Genomic DNA, 15,449 nt, shown 5'->3' with positions numbered 1-15,449 from the left:
TTGGGCTGGAGAACTCCGCCAGGTCCCGTTGGTGTGGCAGCTTTGGGGATGAGCAAAGTCTCCATTTCTAACAAACAGAGGAAACAAGATGGAACACTACAAGCTCTCAGTTTAGGTCCAAAACACAACTATTTGCACCACGACAAGGAGAACTCAACACAATTCTCTGCGCCACGGGAAGAGCAGCAGCGTTCCTCTCTCTCCGCGGAAATCCCGCGGAAATCCCGCAAAAATCTAGGGAAGCCAACTACGCTGGGAGCTATAATGTGATAACCACACGTGCTGCAGGCTGCACCCTGGCATCTCCTGGGGTGTCCCAGCCCGTGTGGCCACCAGATTATCCGTGGCATGGAGCAGTGGCAGCCCGGGCTCCATGGCCGGCGGGGGAGGAAGCTTCCCGCGGGACTTACGGGGTTTTCCGGGCGGGAGCCTCGGCGGCACAGCGCAGAGGGAAGCTGCTCCAGAGGCACTCGGCTGCCAGGCAGCTCTGGCAGCCTTTGGGATCAAGGTGCTCGGGCAGAGAAACCAAGCTGGTTGATGGGGGAGAGAGGGGAGAGAGGGGAAGGGAGGGAGAGTGGGAAGGATGGGAGAATGGGGAAAGGGAGAGGATGGGGAAAGGGAGAGGATGGGAAAAGAGCGTTGGAACGGCAAAAGAGGGAGAACGGGAGAAGAGGGAGAACAGAAAAAGAGGAAAAGAGGCAGAATAGAAAAAGAGGGAGAATGGGAAAAGAGGGAGAGCAGGAAAAGGAAGAATGGGAAAAAAAGGAGAATGGAAAAAGAGGGAGAACAGAAAAAGAAGGAGAATGGGAAAAGAGGGAGAATGGGAAAAGAGGGAGAATGGGAAAAGAGGAAAAGAGGGAAAACAGAAAAAGAGGGAGAATGGGAAAAGAGCATTGGAGTGGGAAAAGAGGGAGAACAGAAAAAGAGGCAGAATAGGAAAAGAGGAAGAACAGGAAAAGAGCATAGGAATGGGAAAAGGGAATGGAGATGTCAAAACAGAGAGTCAGACAGGTGAGGAATAAAGGGAGATGTGAGAAAGGGTGGAAGGAAATGAAGAGAAACAATGTAAGAGCCACGTAAGGTATTCCTGCCCTAGGCATTCCTAATCCCAAACTCTCCTCCCAAGGTCACAGTGGAAGCAGCACCTCCTGGCAGAGCAATTCCAGAGCAGAGAACACCAAAACCACTCCAAAAACCCCTAAATCCACTGGGATGCTGCTGCTCCCCACTGCTGGATTGCTCTCCCAGAGCTGAGTTTGTCTCCTCTCCACTGCCTGAGGGTTGGGAATTCAATCTTCCATGTCCAAGGTTTGGAGCCAGTCAGCAGCAACCCCAGGGCTGAGGTCACTGCCTGGCCAACCAAATCCACCTCTGCTGGAAGGGAAAAGCTGGCAGTGAAGCCTCACTGGTTCTGTTTTTGGACTCTGCTGTGCTCACAGGGATTGTGGAGCAAAACTCTGTAAAAGTCAAAAAAAATTCCCCAAGGATTCAGCATTCCCAGCTGCACCCCCAGAACTGTCCTGGGATCTGAGGGTGGAGTGGGACAGCTGAGGAATGGAACAGAGCTGACTGTCAACCAATCCTGGGAAGTGATCCTGCCTTTCCCACAAATTAAACTGGAAAAAAAATGGAATATTGGGAAAGAAAGGCTTGGTAGTAAACAGAGGAATGGTGAGAGTGACAGCAGGTTTGGGGGAGGGAAATTTCCTTTCCAAGGAATGGAATATCCTGTTTCATGGCAGCATGGCAGGAATGTGCTGCTGGAAGAGCCAGGACTGGCTGACTCCATGGAAAAGCTGATTTCCGCTCTGGAAAACAGGAACAGCTTCCTGTGCCTGAGGAAATCCTTCCTCAGCTCATCCTGCCCTTGGGACTCATTCCTGTCCTTTTCCTGAGAGGTTCCTTGCAGCACAGCCACACCATTCTGCACATCCTGCTTATCCCCACTGCTGCTGGGAGGAGAGGGAAGAGGAGGGATTCCCCAGGGGAAGAGCAGTGAGGGTTCCCTACCGGAGCGTGGAGTGCCGGCCGGCGCGGGAGATGCTGTTCCCCACCGGGGAGGGCAGGTTGCTGCCCCTGTGCAGGTCCTCGATGGATCTGCTCCAGGGCTTGGACTTGTCCATGGAGCTCTCCACGTTGTTCTCCAGGCTCTCAAAGTCAAATCTGCAAGGGAAAGGGAATTCCAAGGTCTGGTTAGGGTTGTGGTGGAATTCCAAAATCATCGGGCAAAGCCATGTGGGGAAAAACCAAAGGAAAAGCTCTCTGAGATCATCAAATCCAGCTGCTCCCCCAGCCCTAGGAAGGTCTCTTCCCACCCACAGCAGCCTGGAATTCCAGGATTTCCACAGGTGGAAAAGGAGCCTGGAAGGCAATGTGGTGCTGGAAGGATGTGGGAATGTCCAGGGAAACAAGATGAGCTTCACATGGGGGAAGGAAAATCCCAGAACCACAGTGAGATTGGAAAAACCCTCAGAGAGCACAGAATCCATGGAATCCAACCATTCCCAGCACTGCCCCTTGTCCCCAAGTGCCACCTCCACAGGGCTTTCAATCCCTCAGGAACACCCCAACAGGATCAAACAGCTTCTCTGGCATAAAATAAATCCAACACTGGCTGTCTGCTGATCAATATCCCTGCAGGAAGGAAAGAGTGGCAATTCTGGGAGCTCTGGGAATTCTGGAGCATCTCCATAAATCAGCTCTGCAAGCTCCACTTTGGTCTCCTCCAGCCCAGCTCAGCCTCCCAAACCTCCCAGCACATTAAAACGTCCCCAGGATCATCCCAGATCCCCTGATTTCTGACTCCTCACCCCACATTCTGCTATTCCAAGTTCCCTTTCCAGCTCCTGAGGTTATTACTCATGTTCCCCATGCCAGAGGGGAAAAACCCAGCGAGTTTGTATAAATTTAGGCAGAAAAGTTTGGTACAAACCCTTCCTTTAGCTGTGCATGGTTTTTTTCCAGTGGGTAACATTTGAAACCATGGGATTTTCCCTCATAAATTTCCCTGCAGCCTCACCACAAATCTCTTTGATGGGCATAAATCTGGTGGCAGCCTTGCTAAAAATAAATTATAATCTCTCCCCAGCTTGAGGTCCTGCTCCAACATCTTCAACCCAAGGCTTCTAGTTCGTTTTTAGATTAAAAATCCACTACAATATCCTGCAGGAATGTGGATGAATGCCCCTGGAGGTGTCCAAGGCTGGGCTGGATGGGGTTTGGAGCACTCTGGGATGGTGGGAGGTGTTTGGATTTAAGGTCTCTCCCAACCCAAACCAGTCTGGGATGATTCCATGGCAATAAAACAAAATCTCAGCCAGGAATCTCCACTGAAAGCTGATCTTCCCCACTTTCTTTACAGAGCCCATGTTGTGATTTATCACCCAAAAGACTAAATCTGATTCCAAGCTTCCCAAATGTCAGGAAAAAAAATCAGTTTTCAGTTTTCCCAACTTGCAGAATTCCCCTGGAGTTGCTCCTGGATTGTGCTGCACTGGGAATCCCTTTGGACACAGCAGGAGCACCAAGCATTGGGAACTCACTGCAAACCCATTTTTGGGACATCCTGCATCTCCCCACACATCTGTGGGATGATTTTTCCACCCCCAGGAAGCTCAGAGACCAAAGATAAATACATCAGGACAGGCCCAGAGATAAATAACCTCAAGGTTTAAATTCAGATTAATTTTTTTTGTCTGCTGTGATGAAATAATTCCAGACTCACACTAAGATTTCCTCTGCTCTCAGTAAATCCTGGAATTATTAAGGCTGGAAAAGATCAAAACCACCAAACCCTTCCATGCCCAGCAAACCCCACATCAACTCCTTCCTGAACAATTCAGGGACTGTGACTCCACCACGGCCCTGTTCAGTGCTTAACCCTTTCCAAGGAAGGAAAATTCCCAAATATCCATGGATTTGGCGGCAGGAAATCCCAGGAATGTCTCACTTACGTGACTGCATACTGGGCAAAGGACAGGTATTCCACCAGCACATCCAGGCCTTTGTTCTCCTCGTTCAGGAACTCCCTGACCCAGCTGGGAGAGAAACACAGGACATCAGAACCTCACAGAATCCCCTGGAATTCTCAGGAAAATTCCCTGGAATTCTCAGGAAACACAGAGACAGAGCCACTGCAGCACTCTGGGTCTCCCTCAGGATAAAAAGCTTTTTCAAAACGATTTAGAGGACTTTAAAGAGTCCTTCAGATGCCTTTCCAAATGTTCTGAAATGAGGTTTTTTGCAGCACTGTGAAGGTCAATTCCTAACACAGGGAGCTGGTTTGGGTTTGATCTCATCCTGATCTCCAGCAGGCTGGAAAAGCAGGAAAAGGATCTCTGATGGATATCCTGGATGTACATTTAACAGTGATTTTGCCTCCTTTTTTTTAAAAAAACCCCAAACTTAAAGTTTGCCTCTTTCAGTGAATTTTGAAGAATTCAGTGGCCTCTGAGTTCTGCAAAGTAATTCAGGGAAGTCGGTTCTGTTCCAAAGCTTTGAAAATGCTGAGAAAAATTTGAAAATCCATCAATTTAGGGGCAAAGCCAGGGGGAAAGGAGCCTCAGCTCTCCTCTGAACCCCTGGGAGGGACTGAGAGCCACTGGGAAGAGGGAATCCAGGGAGGGAAAAGGAGCTCCAGGCTCGTGGAGTGGGAATTCATCCCCTCTGAGTTATTCTGATCTTCAGGATTAACAATTTTATTTATTTCCCTGCTGAAATAACCAGCCTGGCCTTTTATGAAATGTATTTTGAGAGAAATCCTCCAGCCAGGAGCACCAAAGAAATAAACACTGCTCCTGTTCTCTCTCCTCCTGCCCTGGTGCAGCACCTGAGCTCCTCTGGCTCATCCTAAATCCAGAATCCTTTGTGCTGGAGAAGGAGTTTTTGGGATGCTGCAGCTCCATGGAAAGCTCTCATCACCCCACTGGGAGCTGCAATTCCTCCCACAGCTTGAAACACCCTCATTCCCTAAAAATCAGAGCAGAATCCACCAAAATCCAGGGAACTGAGCTGGACACAGACTGTGATCGTGGAGAAAACCACAGGAAAAGCTCCCTGGCTGATGCTGGAGCAGCTCCTGATCCCATGGGAAGGTGAGGTTGGTGGGAATGGGGATGGGAAAGGGATGTCTGGGAAAACACTGAACCTCTGGCAATGCTGCTGCAGTTTGGGATGGATTTGCTGCTCTGTGGAGAAATGTTGGGATGTCATTCCCAGCCAGGCTCCCTGAACTGCCCCATGTCAAAGTTATAAACCAGCAGGGAGGGTGAGATATCAATTTATAGCTGCAGCTTTATTTTTATTCTGGCCACAGCCTCACTCCCTGGGCTCTGAGTGAGCAGCAGTTGACTCCAATCTTCCCTCAGCCTTCAGAAAAATGTGGATGAATCCAGCAGGAAAGGATTAAAGCTGAATTATCCTCCTGAGATTCCCAGCTCCTTCATTAAGTCCATAAGGCTTTAATTATCAATCAAGTGGCATCACTTCCCCACATGCCAAAGAGGTGTTTGCTCAGAGACAGCCACCACTAGAATTAAAAAATGCATTCATAAATGATAAAAAATAAATTCATAAATGATAAAAAATAAATTCATACATTTAAAAATTAAAAAATATTAAAAATAAAAAATAAATCCAGCCAGAGGCAGCAGAAATTCTTACCCAATGTGGTTTGTCCTCAAGGAAATTTCCAATTCTCGGAGCACCTGAGTTGACTCCTGGACTCGTCTCCTGAATTTCTGAAACAAGGGAGCACAAAAATAACAATTTTCAGGCTCCATTAAAAACATATCAACATCTCACCCAGCCCAGAGGGAAGAGAGAAAACATGGAGGTAACTGAGAATTCCCCTAAATCCCTGGGAATGCAGCAGCAGCAGCCCAGCAGTCAACAGAACCACGTGGGGAGGAGTTGCTGCTGTTCCCAGAACTTCCCAGAGCTCCCAGGATTAAGGAAATTAAAAGCCTGGAGATAAATAAACATTTCTGTATAAAACAAGCTTTGGTTTAGCAGCAAGTTCAGTAAGATTCTGAGCTCCTCTTCTTTGGAAAGGAGAGCCAAGGGGGGCATCTCCAACCCCAGCTGGAGGAGGATTGGAGATCTTCTTCCTGCCCATGGAGAAGTGCCAAAACAGCTGGAAAAACACCTCTGGAGCAGCTGTTTTGGAATATTCTCATTTTTGAACAGAGTAAATGACAGCTAAAGCGGGTGGAGAATGGTCAGGGCAGGGTTTGATGGGATAGAAATTTTTATTTTATACCAATTATTTTATAATTATTTTGTAACTAATTATTATTGGTTATTGGGAAGGCACTCCTGGGTGGCACAGGCTGGAGCCAGGTGGGGCACCAGCAGCAAAAGCAGTGGCACCACCTGGATCCCAGCAGGATTCCCAGTGGGAAGAGCTGTGCCATCCCTGTGGGAACCTCTCCAGGTCAGCTGGGCTGAGGAAAGGCCGTGGGTGATCCGGAACATCCCAACAGCAGGGAGGAACTCAGAGGGTTATTTTTAGGCCCTTTGGGTTTGTCATTTGCCAAGGGGTCCCTGGATAAGAAAGGCCTCAATGTGAGCCCAAGGAATGAAGCCAAGCAGGGAACAATCCCAAAACCCTCCGGAGAGAAACACAAAGGATCTGTTCACCGGGATGGGAAAAATCCAGCTGGGGAATGGCAAGGTTTCCTGGGAAATGGTTTCCTGCTCCTGCTGAGGCTCCAACAAGAGGGGCACTGTCCCAGGAGCACCTGCCCCGTGCCAGGGAATGGCCATGGCAGGATCCATGTTTTCCACAGGGAGCAGAGCTGGGATCAGTGCAGGGCAGCACCAGGAGGGATTGCTGGGATGAGAGAGCCACGGCAGGAGCTGCTGGGATCTGCTGCCTTTTGGGGTGGGACTGGGGCTCTTGGAGCTGATCATGGATGGAGCTGATCCCTGTGGATGGAGCTGATCCCTATGGATGGAGCTGATCATGGATGGAGCTGATCCCCATGGATGGAGCTGATCCCTATGGATGGAGCTGATCCCTATGGATGGAGCTGATCCCCACGGATGGAGCTGATCCCTATGGATGGAGCTGATCCCCATGGATGGAGCTGATCCCTATGGATGGAGCTGATCCCCATGGATGGAGCTGATCCCCGTGGATGGAGCTGATCCCCACAGGTGGAGCTGATCCCCACAGGTGGAGCTGATCCCCACAGGTGGAGCTGATCATGGATGGAGCTGATCCCCACGGATGGAGCTGATCCCCACGGATGGAGCTGATCCCTATGGATGGAGCTGATCCCCATGGGTGGAGCTGATCCCTGTGGATGGAGCTGATCCCCACAGGTGGAGCTGATCCCCACAGGTGGAGCTGATCGTGGATGGAGCTGATCCCCACGGATGGAGCTGATCCCCACAGATAGAGCTGATCCCCACAGATAGAGCTGATCCCCACGGATGTTGCACTCTGCTGCACTGAGCCTCTGCCAGGCAAACTCCCAGAGAAAAGGACTCAATCCCTGGCCAGCCCTTCCCAAGGTGAGCACAGACCCATCAGATGGCAGTTCCACCACAGCCAAGCCCAGAGCCCAGCTCAGGATCATTTCTCAGATTATTTAGTTGTGCTGAGGTTATTAAAACAAGTTGTGCTCCATCTCAGATGCTCCCTGGCTTCCCAACCTCTGCTCTCCTTCCCAAGCTGGGAAAACTGCAGCAAATTGCCAATTTCTCACTGCTCCTCCCTCAGACTTTTCAGGCATTGTCCCCAAGAGCCCAGGAGCGTCCTGGCTGAGGAACAAGGGACAGACAGGAGGAAAGAGGGTGCTCCTCACCTTCCTGGTCACTGCTGGGTCCAGATATCCCTTCAGCTTCTGGATGTAAGTGTGTGGAGGGTTCTTCACTTGGAATCTTTCCTGGAAAGGAGACAGGAATAAACCATTTATCTGTGTTTCCTCTAGATTGAAACAGGTGCACCACATCCATATTAAACCACATCTATTTATAGAACACATTCTATTCCTGGATGGATAATCCATGCATGCAAATAAAATGGATTTAAATGGATCTTGATATTCATATCAACAGTGTGAAAGCAAACGTTAAGCATTCAGGGAATGCTTAATTTTGAATTTCAGCCCAGAATTTTGAATTTCAGTTGCACACCCATCTGAAGTTCCAGGGTTTGTGCTCACAAGGAGCATGGAGAGGAAGGAGAAGGCTCAGGAGAGTGAAGGAATGTCCATGTTGGACTGAAACCACAAAATCCCAGAGAAACTTGGAATCACTTCTTAAGCACTGGGAAAAAACCTCCCACCATCCCAGTTTGCTCCAAGCCCTGTCCAGCCTGGCCTTGGACACTTCCAGGGATCCAGGAGCAGCCACAGCTTCTCTGGGAATTCCAGCCCAGCCAGGAATTCCCAATTCCCAATCCCCCACCCATCCCTGCCCTCTGGCAGTGGGAAGCCATTCCTCAAGGTCCCAACACCTCATCCCAGGGATCACTTGATCTCCAATCCCCCCTCAGACCCACAGAGCACAGATTTTGGTGACAAACACCACCTCTGCCTTCCCAGAGCTCCCAGATGTTTCCCTGCTTTCCCAGTGGAAGTTTTTCCCACCAAAGCTGCCGTGAAACACGAGCTGCTCCACCAGCAATGTGCCGTGTCCAAACCTCCTGAGAGCCTTCCCAAAAGTTCTGATCCTCTTTGTATCTTGGAAGAACTTCAGGCCATCCTGCCCCTGTCCCTGGAGGGAAGATCTCATCCCAGTCTCCTGCTGGAATTTCCCATTTTATAGCTGTTAGCTGAAACCTCCCTTTATTAGGTCAGGATGCAATTCCAACTGCATTATCCCAAAGTTATTCTGGAGTGAACAGGACACTGCTGCCCAGTTACCAGAACTGGCTCAACACCACAAGTTCTTCCTGTTTTTATCTCGCTGCTTGCTGGGAAAAAAAGTAATTTGTCGCGGCCAGCAGGGAGAAAATGAAGGAAAATTTTGGGAAAAGCTCGCCCAGCCCTGGTGGGAGCTCTGGAAGAACAGCACTCATGGATTTCCTCTTTCCCAGCTGGATTCTTTTTCCATGCACCTCCACACGGCTCTGGAATTGGCATTTCCTTTTTTATCTAAAAAACAGCTCAGCAAATGCAAAACAGGGCAACAATCCCAACAATGCTCCACCTTCCCTGTCCCATTTATTCCCCTTTTTGGGGGTTCTCTCCTGCTGACAGAACTCTGCTCACTCCAACCCTCCAGAGAAGCTTTTTTATGGATTTATTTCTCTCCCCAGCTAATCAGCCCTCATCTGCTGAAGTGATGGGAGTTTTTCCCAACTGCCAGCTTTAACTGCCTGGAATCTTCCAAATGAAATGCTTAAAGAGACTCCAGGAGCACATTGAACAGCCTGGGATGCAACTACTGGTTGGTTTGCTGAAATCCTGGCTGTAATTATGTATTTATGTAATAATCTCTGCAGCAGCAGCAGCGTTTCAAAAGATGCTGTGGAGTGGAATTCCTTGGGTTAAAAGATTTCCAAGACTTTATCCACTATAGCAAACCCCAGCAATGCCCTTCCCCAAGGACTGACCCAGAACCACTTGTGGTAAACATCTCCCAGGCCTGGAAACATTTTTACAGCCCCTTCAAGGGTTTCTTTTTTGCTGGTTTGGAAAGCTAGGAGGGATTAGCCTTGAAAATTGCCCTTTCCTGGCTCCGACTGCTGTCTGGGTTTCTCCAGCTCGGAGTGTTTTCCATTAGAGGCTGATGAAGAGCCAGGGCTGGGTGTGTGCAGTGAGGCCTCTGGGTCACTCAGGATGTCACAGCCACCCTCTTCCCAAACATCTGACTGGCAGCTCCCAGGGGATGGAAGGCTGATCTTCCTCTTCCCATGGCTGTGGACATCAGAATCCTCTCCTGGTCCTCCCTGGGAGCATCCCACACTGCCCAAGGCACTGCCCTGCCTTAGAGACCACAGAGAAAGGGTTAAAAATCCCTGCTTCTCCCTCTCAGCTCCTCCCCTGCACTTCTGGCCATTCCCACCCACTCCCTGGCCAGCTCTGCTCCCAAACCCTGGACTGAACACCATCCCAACGAGGAGGAGCTGGGGGATTTTTCCTGCACACACTAAAAGCCCCAAAATCCGGATTGGAGCAGCCAAACTTTGCTCAGCAAATCCTGGGGGTGACATCACCGCTGGCTTCCCGGGATTGAGCCATTCAGACACAACAAAGTTCCCAAATCCCGGCCAAACCTGTTTTATCTCTGCTCCGTGGCTGCTGTGAGCTGCAGCATTATCTGCAGCCTGAAAGGACAGCGACAGGGAGCAGCAGTGACTGCACACGGCCTTTGTCAGCCACCTACAAAGCAAACCAGCTTAATTCCCAGGATAAAGGGCCTTTTGGACTGGGAAAATCCCTGAGGAGAGGTGGTGTGAGCCAGGATGGGAATGCAAGGACAGCAGCACTGGAGAGCAATGGGATGAGATGAGCCCTGGTGGGAATAAATGGGGAGAATTCACTGGGATTGAATTCACAGAGGGATTTGGGACAAGGGATGCAGGGACAGGACACAGGGAATGGCTTCCCACTGCCAGAGGGCAGGGATGGATGGGAGATTGGGAATTGGGAATTCCTGGCTGGGCTGGAATTCCCAGAGAAGCTGTGGCTGCCCCTGGATCCCTGGAATGTCCAAGGCCAGACTGGAATAAGCTGGGACAGTGGAATTGTCCCTGGATGTCCCTGGGACTGAATGGGACTGAATGGGCTTCACAGCCCTTTCCAACCCAACCCATTCCATGATTCCATAGCTCAGGGGGAAAAGCTGGCTGCAGGAGCACAATGCTGCTCCTGTGACTCTTCCAGCCGGAATTAGCACTTTCTTTTCCGATGGATACAGGAAAAAAGGGAGGCTGGGTTGGCTTTACTGCAGCAGCCAAGAGGAACTGCTGGACTTCTGCACTTCCTCTTCCACGTGATCCTACAAAGAGCTCCACACATCTCCTGATCCCCCAGCTCTGGAAAACCTATTCATTCCGGAACCAGGAAATTGTGGCTTTTCCAACAATCCTTGGCTCCCAACAACATTCAGGGCATTTTTCTGCATTAGCCCATCTGCTATTATAATTATTTTCGTTATTATCCTTATCCTTGCTAGCCATTCCCAGGCCATTCCCAGCCATCCAGCCATTCCCAGGATATTCCCAACCCTCCAGCCATTCCCAGGATATTCCCAACCATCCAGCCATTCCCAGGCCATTCCCAGCCAGCAGGACAATCTGTGTCCCTCTGTCAGGCTCCTCACACAATGAGGTGACAGCAGCCACTCCTCCTGCACTAATTAATTAGGAGGAATGATCCATTCCTCAGGATTCATGTCCTGCCAAAGGAGGGCAGCAGCAGCTCTGGGATGGTTCCAGCTGCTGCTCCCTCTGACCCCGGAGGTGCTGAGCCCTTCTCCATCCCAAATCACCCAGCTCTGGACTCCTCATGCCTTTATCTCCCATCCCCTCCTGCTCTGGTTTTCCCTGAGCCTCCTCTCCCAGGGCTGCCCAGTCCAATGAATGAAGCCATGAGTGTCCCAAAGTCCCATAAAACATGGGATTTTCCACCCTGTATTTACCCCAACAGGGCAGATTCCCTGGAATACACTTTTTTTTTTTAAAGCAAAGGCTCTCAAACCAGATCTGCAAATGGCCTCTGCAGCACAGGCAAAGGGATGGAAAATCCTTGGTGGGATAGTGGCAAACAAGCTGGATATCTGCTGCAGAAGGGTCAATGGCACCCTAGGGGCTCCAGCACATTCCTGGGGGGAAACCTGGGCTGCACTGAGCAATTTGTGACAAAAATTGGCACAGCTTCTCCACAAAGCCCTGCTGCATCAGCCATCCATGGATCCCAAGAGCTCCACGTTGGCCACCAACCTCCAAAAGTCCCAGCACTGCCTTCTGGAGCTCCAGTGGGAGAGTTCCACCAACACCTCTGGAGGAGATTCTGGATGCAAACTACCCCATTCCCATGGTTCTTCATCCCTCATTCCCAACATTCCCATGGCTCTCCATCCCTCATTCCCACCCCTCCTGAGTGTCCCAGAGCCAGGCCATGGTGACACCCCTGCCACCATTTGCCATTAGAGGGCAATGAAGACCTTTTAGGATGTCCCCAAGGCCCTCCTGTCCCTCAGCAGCAGAGAGGACACCAGAAGAGCCCTGGAGGACCCCATTTCCTGGATCTCCTGGTCCCTGCCTGGATCATTCCCAATACCAGCCCTTCACCCCTGACCCTCTCCAGGGTGACAACAGATTCCCTGGCTTTGCTCTTCTCCTCCCCTGTGGATCTTACCCAGAGAGGTTGGAGAAAGCTCTGAGGACAATGCTGAGATGATTGCAAGGTTTACAGACAAAGGAAGAGAAAATTCCACCTGGGATGAGTTCTCCACAACCAGCCCAGCAACTCTTACAGTGACCCGAACAATGCACATAATCCTACTTGTGGCAGATTATTAATTATTGTCATTATTATTGTTGTTATTATTATTACCATATCATAGTGAGATTGGTAATTCCCGCTTTTGTTAATCTCATTTTTGCAAAAGTGACAGTTCCTTCTGGGGGATTAACTCCTGAGATTCTCCAAATATTCCACAGATAAATATCCAGGATGTGCTGCACGGGCTACTTAAAAATACCATTTCTGGATAATTTCCCTTTCAGCTCTAAGCTGAAAACCAGCACAGGAGAGAAAAACCTCATCTCCTCATTGATTTCCAAGCAAAACTAGGTGAAACAGAGAAAACAGGAGTCCAAATTTGCATCCACATTACAAAAACCCCTGCAGAACCCCCATTCCCAGAGTGCTTTCAGCCCCGTAATTCCATAAATATGGATATAAATATTTCACCCATATGCCCATATGCCGCACTTTGGTGCTTTTAGTGCCACCTTGTAGTGCCACCTGCTCACCCTGCTCTGACTGAGGGGCTGGCAGCACCCCGGGGGACACCAGGGAGCTGTGACTGGGGTGGCAGGACACGGCAAAGGTGGCACTGGGTCACCTCCTCCTGCTGCTCTCCTGCTCCTGGCAGTGCTGGCTCGGCTTACATCAGCCCTGCGCTGCTTCCCTGCCTTTCCAGAGGGTGGGAAGAGCCTCATCCCAGCCCGGGGGTGGACTGGGGTTGTGCAAGGAGCTGCTGATGACTCCAGATTGCGAATTTCCTTCCCATCTGCTCGTCCCTGCTATCTCAGCCCGGAGCTCGCAGTGATTCAGCAGCAGCTGCAAAGGGTGGGTCAGAGCTCTCAGAGCTCCGAGGGGGGAATTTGCACATCCAGGGATCAAAAGGCTTCTTGCCTGTCCTGCTGCCAGCAGGGAATTCGGCACGGAGCTCACACCTCCCCGGGATGCTCTGGGAAATCATGGACACAAAGCATGGAGTCACAGGGTGGATTGGGTTGGGAGGGACCTTAAATCCCACCCATTCCACCCCAGCCATGGCAGGGAAATTTCCCACTATCCCAGGCTACTCCCAGCCCTGTCCAACCTAGCCTTGGACACTTCCAGGGATGGGGAACACCTCCCAGTGTAACAGCTAAATAGGAAATGTCCCAGAAATGTATTTATCCCGATGTCCCTGAGCTCCCAGCACAGCTGCACCTCCTGCAGACTCCCAGCCTGCTCCTGCTGAGTTTACATCCCAAGGGAACACCCTGCTCTCCCAGTGCTGGATCAATTCTTTCCATCAGCCATTACTGCTCAACTTCCTGGTTTTTTCACAGCCCAGTGTTGCTGCTGGCTCCCAGATTCCACCCCCACCTTTGGGACACTTCATTTTCCCCTCAAAATGCCATTCCTGATCATCCCTCACACCCTGCACAGCTCACGAGGAGATAGATGCCTCAGCATCTGGCACTGCCTAATCCCAGCTTTTTCCAGCCTCTGGAGGTGAACAGGAGTTCAGGCTGCATCAGCACCTCCTGTCCCCAGAGGTGACAGCTCTGGAGCCATCCAGGGAATCCAGTCTGGAAACATCACAGGGGAAAGGGATATCCCAGTGGGAGGTGGGGATTTGCACATCCAGGCTGGAAACATCACAGGGAAAGGGATATCCCAATGAAAGGTGGGGATTTGCACATCCAGGCTGGGATCAAACAGTTTCTGCCAACACAGACTCCAGCACGGAGCTCTCACCTCTCTGGGACACTCTGGAAACACCCCTGGCACAAATCATGGAATGCCAGGATCCCAGATGGATTGGGTTGGTCACAGTTGTTACTGCAAGGCTCAGGAGAAGTTCCCAGTAATGGAGGTCTGGAACTCTGGGAATAGGTGCCCTGCAAGGTCCTGCTCAGCCCAGGGATGCTGGGGAAGGAGCAGATGGGAAGAAATGTCCCCCAAAGGCTCTGCAGGGCTCCTTACCTGGTCACAGATGAGCTCCCACTTCTTCTCGTTGTCGTACTGCCGCAGGAGCCGCGCTTTGTCGGGAGGAAGGTTCATGGCATTCTGCAGAGAGAGGAGCACAGGGAGGATCAGCCAGGGCCAAACCTGCTGCTGCAAACCATGAGCATGGCTGAGGTTGTTCCATTGCTCCGTGGGAATTCCTGATGCCAGGGCTGCTCAGGAACATTCCCTGTCCCTGCTGGTTTTGGCCCCAAAGGGAATCACGAGTAACCCAAGGGCAGGGCTGGGACACACCAGGGTGAGACTGAGGGGCAGCCCTGAGCTCCAGCTCCTGGGCTTTTAGGAAAAATTCCTCCCTGGGAGGGTGGGCAGGGGCTGGGCTGGAATTCCCAGAGAAGCTGTGGCTGCCCCTGGATCCCTGGCAGTGTCCAAGGCCAGGCTGGAGCACCCTGGGATAGTGGCAGGTGTCCCTGCCCATGGGACGAGCTTTAAAGTCCCTTCCAATCCAAACTGTTTTGGGATTCTGTGCCCAGCAGTGGAAAGGACAGGATTCCCTGAACTGCCACGGCACAGGAGTCATTCCCACCCCAGACAGGTCCCATTCCCTCCCTTGAGCACATTCCTGAGGGAAACACACCCCAGAGTGGGCTGGGGCTGCAGGACAGTCCTCTCCCAGCAGGATCACAAAATGCCATTGCATTTCACTCCAACAGCTAGCCAGGTTGGAAAAGTCACCCCATGCCACCTCACCGGGATGACACAGATGCCAGAGCAGGATTGCTGCTGCCCAACCCCTGGAGATAACAATCCCAGCCGGTGAGTGACAGCAGGCAGCAGGGAGAGGCAGCAATTAGCTGATCCCTATCGCTCCTGACTGCTTGCATGGGAGAGCTCCTTCCAGGACAGCTCTCTGGATGGGTGGCCTTCCCAAGAGCCCTGGCTGGGAATGTGCAGCAGAACTGTGCTGCCTGTGCTCCTGGAGAGCCAGAGACACCTGGAGAGAACCAGGAACAGTGGAGAGAACCAGGAACACCTGGAGAGAACCAGGAACACCTGGAGAGAACCAAGAAACACCTGGAGAGA

The 15,449-nt window shown here is 51.1% G+C and overlaps 1 protein-coding gene across 4 annotated transcripts in view; it reads right to left on the bottom strand.

Moving 5' to 3' along the window:
* The window catches only part of LOC146420374 (formin-like protein 2), a 42,269-nt gene extending 27,160 nt beyond the window's left edge, over nucleotides 1–15,109 (bottom strand). For 3 of the 4 annotated variants that reach the window (XM_085048334.1, XM_085048337.1, XM_085048336.1), the window contains exons 1-6: nucleotides 15,004–15,109; nucleotides 14,385–14,468; nucleotides 7,812–7,892; nucleotides 5,662–5,738; nucleotides 3,954–4,037; nucleotides 2,011–2,163 (exon numbers count right to left, since the gene is read on the bottom strand). In XM_085048334.1, coding sequence (XP_084904460.1) covers nucleotides 2,011–2,163; nucleotides 3,954–4,037; nucleotides 5,662–5,738; nucleotides 7,812–7,892; nucleotides 14,385–14,468; nucleotides 15,004–15,066 — 542 coding nt within the window. In that variant the 5' untranslated portion in view covers nucleotides 15,067–15,109. The remainder of the gene's footprint in view (nucleotides 1–2,010; nucleotides 2,164–3,953; nucleotides 4,038–5,661; nucleotides 5,739–7,811; nucleotides 7,893–14,384; nucleotides 14,469–15,003) is intronic. The other variant, XM_085048335.1, reaches the window with a different exon arrangement.
* Nucleotides 15,110–15,449: the final 340 nt, after the last annotated feature.

This window comes from Lichenostomus cassidix, unplaced genomic scaffold (genome assembly GCF_008360975.1).
Source record: "Lichenostomus cassidix isolate B80296 unplaced genomic scaffold, HeHo_3.0 HiC_scaffold_507, whole genome shotgun sequence".
NCBI classification, from domain to species: Eukaryota; Metazoa; Chordata; class Aves; order Passeriformes; family Meliphagidae; genus Lichenostomus; species Lichenostomus cassidix.
Note: the sequence above shows the minus strand (reverse complement) of the source record. Positions and strands in the feature narration are given on the sequence as shown.